The sequence below is a fragment of the Mugil cephalus genome, chromosome 3, assembly GCF_022458985.1.
Source record: "Mugil cephalus isolate CIBA_MC_2020 chromosome 3, CIBA_Mcephalus_1.1, whole genome shotgun sequence".
Taxonomy (NCBI): Eukaryota; Metazoa; Chordata; class Actinopteri; order Mugiliformes; family Mugilidae; genus Mugil; species Mugil cephalus.
The window spans coordinates 10,142,603-10,156,994 of NC_061772.1; the positions used below are offsets into that span (position 1 = coordinate 10,142,603).

The window sequence follows — 14,392 nt, forward strand, 5'->3', positions numbered from 1 at the left end:
TGTGGCTCCTGTGTACACATTTACAGACTCACACTGATTGTTGTGTCTGTCCTTTGTCTGCTTGTTTACCATCCTGCTCTTTCTTTCTGGGAGTCCTCCTGCGTCGCACTGTCCCATTCTCCTTATCGCTCCTGCTCTAATTCAGAACCCTGCGAGAGGTACGGCCAACCTGGCCCGCGATGCCACTCGGTTGATTTGTGACTCATGTTTAATCCCTTATTCTCCACGAGGGAGTGTGCTTTTATCCATTACATTCCCCTCGCTTCCCTACTTTAAAATTTGACATTCCACCAGACGTCTGTCGTCTTGTAACACATGCTCCCCCATGCCTCTGGATTCGCTTTGGGCAAACACATCTCAAGGTGAGGTGTGTGTTCGTGGTGTGCGCGTGCATGCGTGCGTGTGTTCAACAATTTGACTTTATCTGTTGGGATGTAAGCACGTCCACGAGAATAGAATACTCAAAGAAGCAGCAGGCGTGTGTGTGTGTGTGTGTGTGTGCGTGTGTGTGAGTGTGTGGCCGGCTGTCGCAGCGTTGATGAGTGTCAGGATGGATATCAGCGATCTTGAGCCGCAGGTAAGTCTGTCATTATATTGGTAAGTGTCTCTCTCATATTTTCTTCGTCTGTTTTTAGTTACTTCTTTCCCTTTCTTCTATTCTGTCACTTTTTGTCTTTCAAGGTTGAGAGTTTAACCAGTGTGCAGAGCATATGCACACTCACAAGTCAATGACGTTCGCACTAACATATCATCCGCACAATTGACATGAATGAGAATAGAAAAAACAAATAATAATGATGATAAAGAACAAGGATGAAAAATGTATTCAAATCTCATGCGGTAAAAGCAAGAAAAAACCTTTCTGCATTGCATAAAAGTTTCAGTGTATTTCTCTACACTGCAGCCAAATTTAGTTTCACGCTGGTACATTATGGAAATGCACTTGCAAAGATAACTGCTTGATGTAGTTAATCCCTCACAGCGAACAATTTGTAGGAGCAGATTTACCAAGCAGGACAAATTACTGGAGGCCACAATAAAGAAAAAGTAGCCAGCTCTGAGGGTGATCTACTAACAATGCACACTTCTCTAAACATGGAGACACAGCGGGATATTTAAATAACGATCTATGCAACCTAGCAAATGCAGAGCGAGTTATCTTATGGTCCTAAACAAAAAGACCTGGGGAAAGTGCAGGTGACCTTGAGTGCTCTTAACACTCAGCTTGTTATGTGGAATCTGATGCAACATAATAAAAAGTATATGTTCTATATGATTGTACCTGACCGCATGGCAACATAGGGCTGTGGAGAATGATACGTCTGCATCAATTTGACGCTGTAGCTATGGCGACAATCCAGACCTAAGCAGACCCTACCACCATAGCTGACGTGCCACACTCCCCAGGAATGTACCCTCGTGGCTCAGCGATGCAGGCCACAAAAGCTGTGATTGGTCCGCTTGGTAGAAGCGTGTTTTCACTTCAGTATTTCCAGCTGCTTCTCCATCTCTGCAATTATGCGATTGATTGTTTCGGATCAATAAAGACGGATCACATTGAAGAAAGGTTGACTGAGGGGGTTCAGAGATACAAATATTTGTGTGACTCCTTGGCTAAATTCCAGTGAAAGTTTCAGTTGCCATCGTAGAAACAAAAATGTGTCTGACTGGCGAAAAAGACACGGCAGCGACTAGCTTTTGGGTGGTGTTGTCACAGTGCGAGCCAGACTTTACGAGCACAAAAGCATAAATGGCTCGTACTGGCGTTGGGTACATGCGTAGGTTACGGCATCTAGGTCCCGCAGGATCATAAGCGAGCCGTGATGGGTGGGTCCAACATGGGTGTTCTGTGATCATCAGCCATCACTGACTTATGTGGAACCCCCAGACGATTATCAAGGTCACAAAATGTCACAACATTTTGCTTGAAGTTCTTATTTTAATTTTTACCATTAGTCAAATCTCTGATAAAATTATCCTAGTTCAAGATATTTCATCAACAACATGTTTCAGAGCACAGCAATCTGCAGAACAGAGAAACGTGTAAAGCTGCAATTTGTAAAAGTAACTAATTTTGAGGTTGATGTTTGTAGCAGGTCTGGAAAAATAAAGATTTCAAATCTGCGGCAACAAGCAACAAAAATCCATACGCACATTTTTGTGTTAAACATTTTTACACTGATGCATCTGATGCTACAGGTTAATCCTAAATGCAGATTGTAAGTTCTTTGATGAGAGGTATTAAGTATTAAATATGAACTTTTTTTTCTGTTTTTGTCATTCATGCACATAGGCACTGGCATTGGACCTGTCAATCACACAGAGCTACAGTGATTAACAAGTCCAACGCGATCCCATTCAAAAGCAGGACCGGCGCACACATGCAGGGTTTCCTCGCAGGGCTGGAAATCTAAGAGCACTCAAGGCGCAGCACTGATCAAAGTGCCTACCGTGGTGACATTATACCAAGTGACAGCATCACATATATCCATGCAAGGACACACTCACAAGTTTTATCCCGGGGAAACATGGAAAATACAACCTCTACCAGAGGTCACAAAGGACTGTTTGTTTGGTTGTTAGTGTGTTCCTTCTTTTCTTTTAAATAATCATTGTGTTGCTCATGTCGTTGCCTTGTAATAATATCGGATGAGTCACTTGCGTGCGTTGTACTACCTGAGCCATGCCGTGAAAAGGAAAAAAAAAAAAAGCCCAGCTATTTGAAGACTTTCAGCGTCAAACTCAGCTTTTGATTCAAAATCATTGTCTGCTTAGCTTCACGTTAAGCCAAAGACGCTTGTAACACAACACTAAATGTCTCACATTCCAGTTACCTGCTCACATACTCACACACGCAAGTTTCTATATCTACCGTAAAATGATTTTATTCCTTTGAACAGTAACTGACCCTGGGCAACACTGTCAGGAACATCATTGAATCAAACAGAGCTAAGCAGAACCAAGAGCACAACCTCCATCCTTCCTCCCCCTCCTCCCTTTCTCTGTCTCAGACGCCGTTTATTCCATCTCGATCCATTTGTCATTTTGACCCATCTTGTCAAATTTTTGGTGTCCCTCTTAGTCTGTCACCATATTTATCAAATTACGTTTCTCCCCTTACCTGTCTCACTCTGTGGCTTGAGTGGATTCAATTTGCTTCAGTTTCATTTAGTTCAGGTTCATATAAAGAACTGCACCGACTTGATAAGATTCAACATGTAACCAGTTTTTTTTTTTTTTTTTGATGTGTTTGCATACAGCACATCAAAAAATGACTTGCAATAAAAGCTACCTATTTAGAGGGAGCATACCTCAGTGTAACCGAGTGTGTGTATGTGTTACCATTTGCAGTGTCTGTAATGACCGTGAGCGAGGCCATACCTTCATACACTGCCTTGAAGCCAGCGGAGCCGATCGTATCGTCCGACTGCAGGTGTAACCACATCTGATTGGACAAGCTAACGATGAGGTCAGGGACACTGGAGCCGGTGAGTCTACACACACAAGCAGAAAAACAAATTCACTAACTGTTAAGCCATTATACTTTAACTATATAAAGTGTGTATACAGGATACATATAGTAAACACAATATGTACCTGCACATTAGTGCCATGCTTCTTTAACCCGTCCCTGTGCCACCATTTGCTTGTTCTTTACAGCAGGATGTCAATAACACTATATTATAGGCCAGAATGTAAGTGGTACTTACACATAGAGTACCCTCCGAGTATCTCCTATCTTGCCTCCATCTCCCACAGTGAGTGTGTCATATCCTCTTTCCAGATCAAACTCTTCAAATGACAGCTTTATTACCTAGAAAAACAAAACAAGAAAAGACACACACACACACACACACACACAAAAAAACTGCTTTAAACACCTGCACATGTATAGGTGAGAATACAGACAAAAGCAGAAGGAAAGACACAGAGCCACGGAGAGATTTATTATGAGCTCCTGCAGGGATGATCTCATGCTTTTCCACCCTTACAATTTCAAGCAATAGAAACTAATGATTATATCACTGGGGAAATCTGAAAGCCTGGAATTGAAATGGGAGTTCTGTTTCACAAACAGCTACCTCTCGAGCAATCAAATCGCTATACGATGTTAGGGATTGCATGTTAATAACGCTGAATTAATGGCACCCATTATGAGGTAGCATTTTCTAAACTAAAAAAAAAAAGAAAGAAAAAAAAGAAAAGAGACGCCTTTTGAAAAGACTGGCAACCTCTGCCAGCTTCATGACCTCATAACTCCATGACTCAGAGGAAAATCATTTTAGAGCAGAAAATAGGAAGCAGGCTTCTATTATCCCGGTCAAAACCAGCCTAAAGTCCCAGAGTTTTATCACAGCACAGGGCATATACTGAGGAGTGGAACTGCGCTGCTGTGTTACAAAAACAGAGGTACCTTTGGTCTCCTTCAAAAATCAGTTATTAAATGTACATTTTCATTCGGTCATAGAGCCGACCGGCACAAAATGTTGGAAGCTAATTAAACAGGAAATACCCAAGGATTCTTGAGGAGACCTAGGATATGCCACGATATGAAATGAATCATCCGGCAACTGGGAAATCATGCAACCCTGTTTATTGCAGGTAAAACAGCCGCTGAAATACAAATAAAGGGAGATGAACCAGGCCGTGGCCGTGTCTTCTTTTTTAGCGCGGGGAAACAAATGGGAGAGTCCTAACATTCCCAGAGTGAGAGGCTGACCACTGGCATCCCTGGTTGTGACCATCATCTATCATTTAATTAAAGCTGCTACGCCAAAGGTCTAATAATTAATTTGACGGTGATATATATATGGGTATTCCAAAATAATCCATCTTTAATGAAAGAGAGAGGACAAGGAACAAAACTCTCAAGCTTAAGCACCCTTGCTTTTATTTGGCAGTATTCTCCTTTTCATTCAAGTCACTTGTGGGACCTGCACATAGTGAACTCTACTGGAATTGAGTGTTAAATGCCTTACTTGAAGGCACCTTAGCGGCTGCAGCTGCATACAAACAGCACTGGATCGTCAATCTCCTGAGCGCTCCGAGAGGCACTGGTATTTACTGGTATTCTATTATTTGCTGCTTATCCATTATGTATTTGCTGTAGATCATATCCCTGACAGCAGGATGATTGCAGCTGTTGTGCTATGTTCAGGAATCCTCCAAGAACAAAAAGAGACGCTCCCAATCAGCCAGCCTCCAGTGCATTATTGAACTAACACAAGCTGCGAACATATGATATTCTGGATGAGAATCTATCACATGGCATATCACACCACAGTGAAGTAAAACCTTCCCGCAGGTGATAAGGAGACTAAAAAGCATTTCAGCATGCCAGAGTCAGCCATGCACCGCTAAGCCTTTGGCTGCACTTTGTCAAAATATAAATGGCGAACAAATGTTCAGATAATGTTTAAGGATAGGGAACCGTCTGAGGGATTATCTGCCATCATGACGAGAATGGCAATGAAGCCACGTGTATGTGTATTCGTACATGGCTCAACGGGTCCTCTCATACACAAACCTCATCTCACACCGTTACACAAACAAGATCGCATTTAAAAGACTTAAAAAAAAAGAGGAAAAAAGATTATTTTTGACAGTTGTAACTTAAATTCAAGGTACAGACCAATAAATGTGAGACTGATGCTTGTGAAAAGCTTTATACTCTCAGTGTACGATGGCTGTTGCAGCCTCTGGCAATGTTTAGTCTCCTCAAAATGGTTACAAATAATGAGAAAAAGATGCAAAACAACATTGCGAGGTACTAACTCATGGCTAACCACAAATGAGCAGGAGCATTAATAAACCATTATGCTTTAGTTGTTGGCATGTTTTTTCGCTGTAACCGGAGAGACACATGAACACTTGAGTTTGTGTGGATTTGTTAAAGATACAAAGGCTACAATCTTCAAACAACTAATTTCAAAGACATATCATTAAGAGCTGAAACGTGACAAAACAAATACTGTTGATTTGTCGAGAGCTGCTAAAACTGAAATGAATGTCATTTTCATGTAAGCTACAGGACGGAAATTATGGAGGCATGTTTTCAACAACAACTTCAAGATATATTTTAACACTGCAGTAAATACTTCTCTGTCATCGGTTTATAGTGACTAACGCTTAAGTAACAGCTGCGCAAAACACAAAATGACGACAAACTTCTGGATCTTCTGGCATCCTCTGCAAGCATGGGCGTGTGGTCTTGTCTTGCACCAAAAAAGGAAAGTTAGGACTCTAGTAATTTAAGATTCAGAACATTGAGGCCATGAAACCACTGCTCCCCACAGATCACAGGATTTAAGACATTAAAGTTAGAATCAGTCATTCTAATCCATTGCATTACTCTCTGTGTTTTTTCTGTTTTTAACAGCAACTGTAGCAATAGTTTGTTAACCAGAGTTTGATATACATTTCATCATGGTTGTTTCAACCAATACACAGAAAACAAAACCTCCTCACACAATTGTAAAATCCTACAACAAATCAGAGCCGTTTTGTTGTAAATAAAATCAATTCAACTACACTCACATTACGTGTATGACTACATTCTCCGTCCATCACCACCACCAAGCCCGGCCAAACGATCTGACAGGCCTGTCAGAGTCAAGGCAGAATCAGTTCCCAACGGAGTGACTCACCATCAACATTCCCGCACAAAACTTTTGTGGGGGTGGAGGCTGGTGTTGGTTTCCAGGCTATGCATTTCAGGGAGTGCGAACCTGAAGAAGCACTTTGTGTTTGTTTGGCTGTTGAGTTCAAATATCAAGTCTCTCGCAGGAACGGCTGATTGTTGTTAAAACCGTACAGCAACAGCAGCTTGAAGCCATGACGAAAAAGACCAAAGCGAAGCCGCATCAGAAACAGACAATGGTTTCCTGTGCATCCAAGCGTATTTATTCGTGTGGTGGTTTTCTAAGGTTTCTGTCTTGACAGCTGAAGCAGAATGATGTTAGGGCACAGCTGTTTCACCAAATGTGTGTGAGCGCCGTTTGGCTGCATTTCTCTGCCTACATGTATGTGTTTATACTTACGCGTATGTGTGTGTCTACTGTCTAGAGAGTCAAGGCAGACCTGAAAGAAGGAACTGAAGCGTTATCACACATTAGCAAGTAGCTCGGTGCTGTTCAATAAATCCAAATAGGCCCATTTGGGGAGACATTAAGACCAGCCTGCGATCCGAAACTACACTAGGTTAACTTCTTTATTTTCCACAGCAAAGAAAGCAACCGAGAAGACGGGAAAGAAGGACTCACCTCAGAAAGAAAGGAAGTGTTATTTTAGGTTTTACAAATCCTCACATCAGAGAAACGGTGGTAACGGTACATCAGGTTTTGGTTATTCAGACGCTCACGTTGAAAATTGAACTTTATAGGTGGAAGATCAGTTAAGGAAAAAAAGTCTCTATGTAAGATGCTCTGCAGAGCCATAAGTGAAGCATCATCACTCTGAGGTCATTAGCAGCAGCTGAGAGCAGCTCAATAGGCCATTTAAACATTGTCCAGAGCTCTGAGAAGTCCAAACGCACAATGAAATACCGTCGCCCAATCAGCCTGTAAAGTTGTGTACTGCTGTGAATTTTAAGGCCACGGCGAGAAACGGATAATCTTTCTGATCCTAAATTCACCATGGGTCTGTGTTTGGCAGTCAGGTCAGACAGTCTGCTGGTCAGCCTTAGTCATGGGAGGGACATGTGAACATTATCAGCTCTGTACGTTGAAGCAAAAGGGCAAAAGTTCCAGGCTGCGTCCATAAACAGCAGTTATACAGTGAATATACCAAGTATCTTTCTACCTTCAAACCACCTACCTTTGTGTGTTTCTTTGTCTATTGTCAAATCAATCAATAGTCGTATTTATTACTTCGCTGCACTGTCCGCTGCACACAGGCAGGTCGAGCTTGATCGTCCTGCTTAAGGGCACTCCAGTAGGTTCGATGTTTCTCAGCGTTCACTCTTAGCTCGACTAGTCAGAGGTTAGCCTCCCTGCCACACTTAATATGCTGTTGCAGGTTTCCCTTAAAATACGATTTGATTTGGGTCCTGTTAAAATGTCAACACTGCACCCGTCTAATGAATTAAGCTCAGTGAGCCATTTCGACTACCAAATAAGCTTAAGTGACCCCTGCGAAGGGTAGCACACACAAGTGTAGGTTTCCTCTCGGTGGCAGTAACACCAGCCTAACTACTGCTATCATGACCATCAGCCACAACAAGGCTGTTTTCCAAACAGCAGAGTGATATTTAACAGGACAGAAATAGGCAAAAATCGTTATTCTAAATGTGATCGACCCTTAACTGACCCACTGCAAACGTGCATTTACTACAAAACGAAACGTCTTTCTCCGAGCAAAGCTGGTGGAGACATAACAGAACGTCTTGTTTGTACATTTTTCAAAAGAATAGCATATTTACGAAATTGATTCACTTGACTCAGAAGCTGGCAGTGGCGGTGTATAGTAAGTATGAGTGTGTGTGTGTGAGTTAGCAGGAGGAGCACAGTTCATTTGGCAGACAAGCACAAATGATGGAGCACGACGGATCAAAATGGAAAGTCCAGCACTTGGAAGCTAGACTGCAGATTTTTATAAGTTGGCATCCCACAAATGAAATGAAAAGTTATTTAATTTAAGCACTTAAGTAGCCAGAAATGAAATGAGATATATGTAAACTGCACATCACTTGGTCTAAGATTGAGGGTGCTAGACTAATAACAGAGACACAATAATGTTAAAAGAACACTTGATTTATTCGTTCTGTCACTGATAGGGCCATGCTAATATTCACAGCTAATGACAATTTTCAAGATTTCTGGATATAAAGGGTCAAAACAAGGGTAGTGAGTTTAACCAGCTCTATCCTGCTGCAGACTCAGTGGGACACAGACACAATGAAGGTATATTTTTACATATTTTATAAAGTTAAGCCCACTGGAACTTTAATGTATTTCTGCTGCCCTGAGTCAAAAATAAACTGTCGAGAAAAAGTTTAAACCGTGCACTGAGGTGACCCCTTGTCAGAAGTAGTACAGAGAGGGAACAGCTGTCCTGAAAGCAGAGTGTACGAGAATTCCCTTGTTGAGATTGTGCAGCTATGTTAAGTCATTGGTGAGCTGCCACGGTGCCCGTTCGGGACCCTTTTTCCAATAGATTACTTTTAGCCTTTCAGCCAAATAAACAAGTGCATAATAACCTGAACTCTGTGTGAGGGTAAATCCCACAGGGCGTTCTCCAGGCCTGGCAAGCAGTAATCAAAAATCAACCGTAATGTGTCATTTATTCGTATTAACCCATTTATTTTCCTTTCTTTTTTATTCTAGACGTGTTTCTGATTCATTTCCCTGACGGTCTAATTTGAATTGTAGAAGCCCTTTTGCTAGTCAGTGCAGCTCACAGCATTATAAATCATCTTTATACTGCGCTGCATCTTGTAGCTACAGAGAATTTTATGACAGATACACAGGGTGCAGATGGGCAGTGAGGTACAAACTCAGGTACAGGTGAGATACATAAGGAACCAGTGCATGTCCTCATCCTGAAAATTCATTTACTTTAGCAGTGGAGATCAATCGAACTGTGAGTGTGTGCAGAAGTCACAGCCCCAATGCAATCCACCAAGTAGGGGTATTAGCTATTGCTCGACACGCAGTTATTTCTTAAGTAGGGAAATAATTCTGCCGGTTGTACTAATTGCCAGATTGTCTTTAAAATTAGCCAAGGAGAGAATTTTTGCATTCTTTTCTACACATGTTTATTGTTTTTCAGCATCTCGAGAGCCACAGTCTGTTCCAGTATGCGCTAACGAGAAAACAGAGGGCCACTCTAGACGGATGGCCAGCCAATTACAGGGCTAACATAGAAATACAATCGCTCATTAATCGACTACCTGACTTGTGTCTTTGAACCATGTGAGGAAACAGATTCACCAAGTGGAACCTGAGAGGCGAGTCATAAGAACAGACGAAGAAGAAGAAGAAGAAGAAGAGGCTGGAGTTGCTAACTGAACCACCATTTATCTTCCTCCTCACCTCTTCTCAGCTTTCAATATAACGGAAGAATCTAGTCAACATGTTCTACTTCAGTGGATGGAGAAAAGAGAAGAGGTCGATAAATTAAAGTCAAGGATGTGATGTATGGTAATGATTGACCCCCATGACCAGTACAACCAATTAGCAAACCCACTCAGCTTCTGGCAAAAAAAAAAAGAACATGGCCACAAGTGACTAATTTGCTCGCAGGTGTTGTGTGTAACAAGGTCATTACATCTGCACTGTAAAGGAATAGTTTCATTGCTCTATAAAGGATGCGGCATGTGTAGTGATTTCAAATGCATCTTTGGTTTATGTGCAAAAGCTTCTTGGTTTCGTTGTCGCGTCTCTGCTGTTATATGCTCAGAGGAGTGGAGTGGCTTTCCATGTGGGACAAACAACCCGTCAAATTAAAAATAGAATTGGGAGGATGCTAGCCTGCTGGTTGTGCCCTGAAAGTACACAGATGTGGCACATGTTTATGTGCTGGAGTCCTGCCCCAAGGTGACCTTTGCTGTAAGTGGTAAGAAAGCAAACAGCTGCTGTCTGGTAAAATAACTCTCTCGTCGAGGCGTTACTGCACCTTTGAGTGCTGTTGACCTGTCGGCTGGACAGTTTAAGAAAACAAACTACATACTACGATTGAGCAACAGCTGTGTGACGGCTACGTGAAAATTGCATTATAAAGCAGTTATGTTAAAGCAGGAAACTAAGTGACAGCTGTATGGTTTGGGCGATTTCTTCAGACTGTTTTGGACTATAGCACTTTCCTTACAGGAGGTTTAACATTACGCATCGATAGTAAAACTGAATTCATAACCTATTAGAAGAGCCAATTGCACAAAACTAAAAAGTGTAACCTTGGGACATCTTTGCATCACAAGAAGCCTGCTTTACCAGGAAGGTGTTGGGTTCAGCAATGAGAACCAGAGAGTCAGACTGTCAAATTACCGCAAAAAGCCAGAATAGGAAAATAGCAAAAAGATGAATTGAGATAATGTGCATAATTAGAAAGCTCATTTCCATCACTATGGACACTGATGGTTATTTACTCTGCACTTTACTGACGCATTGTGTTCGGTCTACGTAATCATCACCCTCACTGAACTACGGCCTGTCCATTTTATTACTTGTAATGACTGAGAGTCTGGTCGCCACCACATGTAAAGCAGTAGATTAGCTGTTTACTTGAAACTGGTCCTTTGGGTTTGGTTTAACTCATAAAAGGGGGGCAAAGGTAGCATTGAAAGTCAACTACGGCTCTATTGTTCGTCTTAATTTATACATGTGTAATGCTAAGTGTGTGCAGTGGAATCTCTGAAAACTGAAAGAATACATGACGATTACCCATTTATTTGGTGCATTCATAAAGGATGAGTCTTACCTGGGAAAATCATGAGGTTTAGAAATTACCCCCATATCTGTTTTCCTAAAAAAATAAACATCAAAATCATAAAAGATAAGAAAAATAAGGCACTCCCTCATCTAAAGCAGTCCGCTTGTCGTGAATTTGGGAGTATGAACCAAAGTCGTGGAACGTCTAACAAATGTGTCAGCTCGCCGACATTCCACGGCTTCTTGTCACCACATCACTGCAGGTGTCCTCTGGGTACGTTTCTGCACACTGTGATGAAGCACTGAAGGTTGGTTATTATATATTCCTCGTTCAACAGCCTGAGCAATAATGTAATCCAGCAAAACAATGTAGTGCCGCGGAATTAGACTGGACTTGAGCATATTCTGGTTACAGCCTTCATCGGTCTTTATTGGCCTCAATTTCTGCGTCAAGTAAAATATAACAGAATCTGATGGAGTGTCACAGAATGTGTCCTGCCAGCGCCAAAACGATGATGATGATTCTTGCATGAAAATGACCTAACATCTAATACCACAATACCACAATACCACAAACACGCGCACGTACGCACGTGTGCGTGCGCTAATATGTATTCATCAAGAAAAAGACAGCAGAGATTAGGAGCTTAATGGGCGAGTGTGGTGGTGCGTTTCAGGGAGTACGTGTGTGTGTGTGTGTGTGTGTGTGTGAGCACTCAGGCGTACTTCAGATCTGAACCAAATAATTATCTGCTTGATACTGATGAATCATACGACTGACACACAATACACACACACACACACCACAAAGTCCTATCGCTCACGTCCACAAGTCTTTCCTCCCTAAACGTGAACACTGAAACTTTGCCCTATGGCATATTTTTTACAATCATTGTCAGTTAGTTCCTGAGTCATACACAACCAGATGTGTGTGCACCCGTGATTATAACAGACAGACACATTAAAGAAGCACATGGACACCACACTGGCTGTCAGACCACAACAAAATGCATTGATTGCGCAGAATGACACACACCAGCCAGTGCTACTTATTGGCGAACGTGTTCGCACAAACCTTCATAAAGGAGACACAAACCATATGCACACTTCAATAAAGACATTTGTGCCCTAATATGTTATTGACAAATGAATTCATGTGGAATAACAGTCAGGTAAAGTGAGGGATGGAAAGGGACGGAGAAATATACAGAGAGAAAAACAAGGGCTGGAGAAAAATGACTGTTATTCATCTTAATGCAGGCTCAATTGCTCTCGTTCAGCGCGTTGTTCTCTTCTTAAATCTCTGCACTTTCTATCTTACCGGCCACAAACTGCACATAAAAACATCTATATTTCTGGGCGGCTCACACTCAGGATCACCTGTCTCATTCTCTGCATACACAAATTAAATCATGATTAAAGATCATATGTACTTATTGTACTTCATACAAAATGTAAACTAAACCGAATTTGAGCAAATAACTGCACGAGTCATAAAACCAACCAGGTACTGACATGTTGAGAACGTTAAGAATGTGTTACAATGAGACACAAAACGCACATTATGAAATGTTCACTAAGCTGTGTATGTATGAGTGTTGTCTATTCTATTCTATTCTATTCTATTCTATTCTATTCTATTCTATTCTATTCTATTCTATTCTATAGCAGTGTATGGCTGTCTTGATCTTGTAGTTTGTCCTTGTCTTTCTCTTTCTGTATGTTGACAGTGACATTTTGCAAATGCCAACAGCTGTAGTAGCTGATCATCTGTCATTATAGCACAGTCCTGAAGAACTCTCAAACCTCAAGCCCTTCACACCCGCACGCAAGCACACTCAGACACTCACACATACGTACACATACGCATGGAGACAGTACACGGAGTAGAACAAATCCTTCCATATGCCGTGATTTAAGGGAATGAATGGAGGAATGAATTATGAATGAATCTTTATGAAGCAGAGCACTGAATTCTTTTTTAAACAATATGTAGCACACCTCAGACACTTGATATGAAGTACGATCACGACACCTGAGAGCTTGTCTCGATACTACTGTGAAGCCATACCTCTTAATGGTAATGTGTAGCTGTGACAGTTACAATGATATTGTTTTTACATAAAAGGTGTAAAGTATCAAGTTGCAGACTCCCAGGGCTGCAGTGCAGGTATGAAAATAAATTCATTTGAGACTTAAGGTTTTCATAATTATGTAAGGCCCCGTACATCGATACGTTGAAATTCCGTCATGGTTTCACAGCAGCCGTGGCCACCTTATGATATGCCCTTTCTGTCAAAGTCAGAAAGGCACTGAGGGGAGAACAAAAAGTCAATTTCTCCATCCTTTTTACATTTTTGTTCGCCCTCCTCAATTATATCTCAGTATTTTCTCCATCCTCCTCCTTCAGAAACTCAGGGCCGAGTAGACTCAATTTTCATCTATCCATAGAGAAAACTTCAATGTCACATGTCAAGTATCTGTTTTGACATTCGGTTATTTTTCCTTTTTATTCTTCCTGGTCCTCGCTCTTTAGATGTGAAGTAGCTAGCTGGATATTCAGATCCATCAATCTCCTCTTCCCTCGCTCCTTTTCTCCTTAGTTTTCAATGAGCTCACTGCCATCTTCTAGCTTAACATTTTAGACAAATCAAAGTGAGAGGAGGAAAGCAGATGGCAAAAAGATAAAGTGGATGGGAAGAGAGCGGTGCGGAGCAGGGAGGATGTGGAAGAAAGGCGAGGGGAGCGGAGCGGAGAATAAAGACCTCTCGGATGTTGGGACAAAATGAGAGACAAGCAGAGGCTACGGGGGGAGGCGAGGGCTGAGAGTACAGTCGAAGGGACATGGAAGAAGAAGTGAAGACATGATATATGAAGAGACACGAGGAGAATCCCATAGAAAAGATAGCGGAGAAAAGGACTTGAGATGTTGTACAGTGGGTATATAAATTATTCATGTCAATACAAACTATGGCTATGACAACAAAAGGTGCCATCACAATTTGGGGAGATGTGGTGACCATGAG

The 14,392-nt window shown here is 41.7% G+C and overlaps 1 protein-coding gene across 1 annotated transcript in view; it reads right to left on the bottom strand.

Moving 5' to 3' along the window:
* Nucleotides 1-14,392, bottom strand: part of LOC125005839 (CUB and sushi domain-containing protein 1-like) — a 372,481-nt gene that overhangs the window by 133,898 nt on the left and 224,191 nt on the right. The window contains exons 11-12 of the mRNA XM_047581471.1: nt 3,711-3,814; nt 3,382-3,494 (exon numbers count right to left, since the gene is read on the bottom strand). Coding sequence (XP_047437427.1) covers nt 3,382-3,494; nt 3,711-3,814 — 217 coding nt within the window. The remainder of the gene's footprint in view (nt 1-3,381; nt 3,495-3,710; nt 3,815-14,392) is intronic.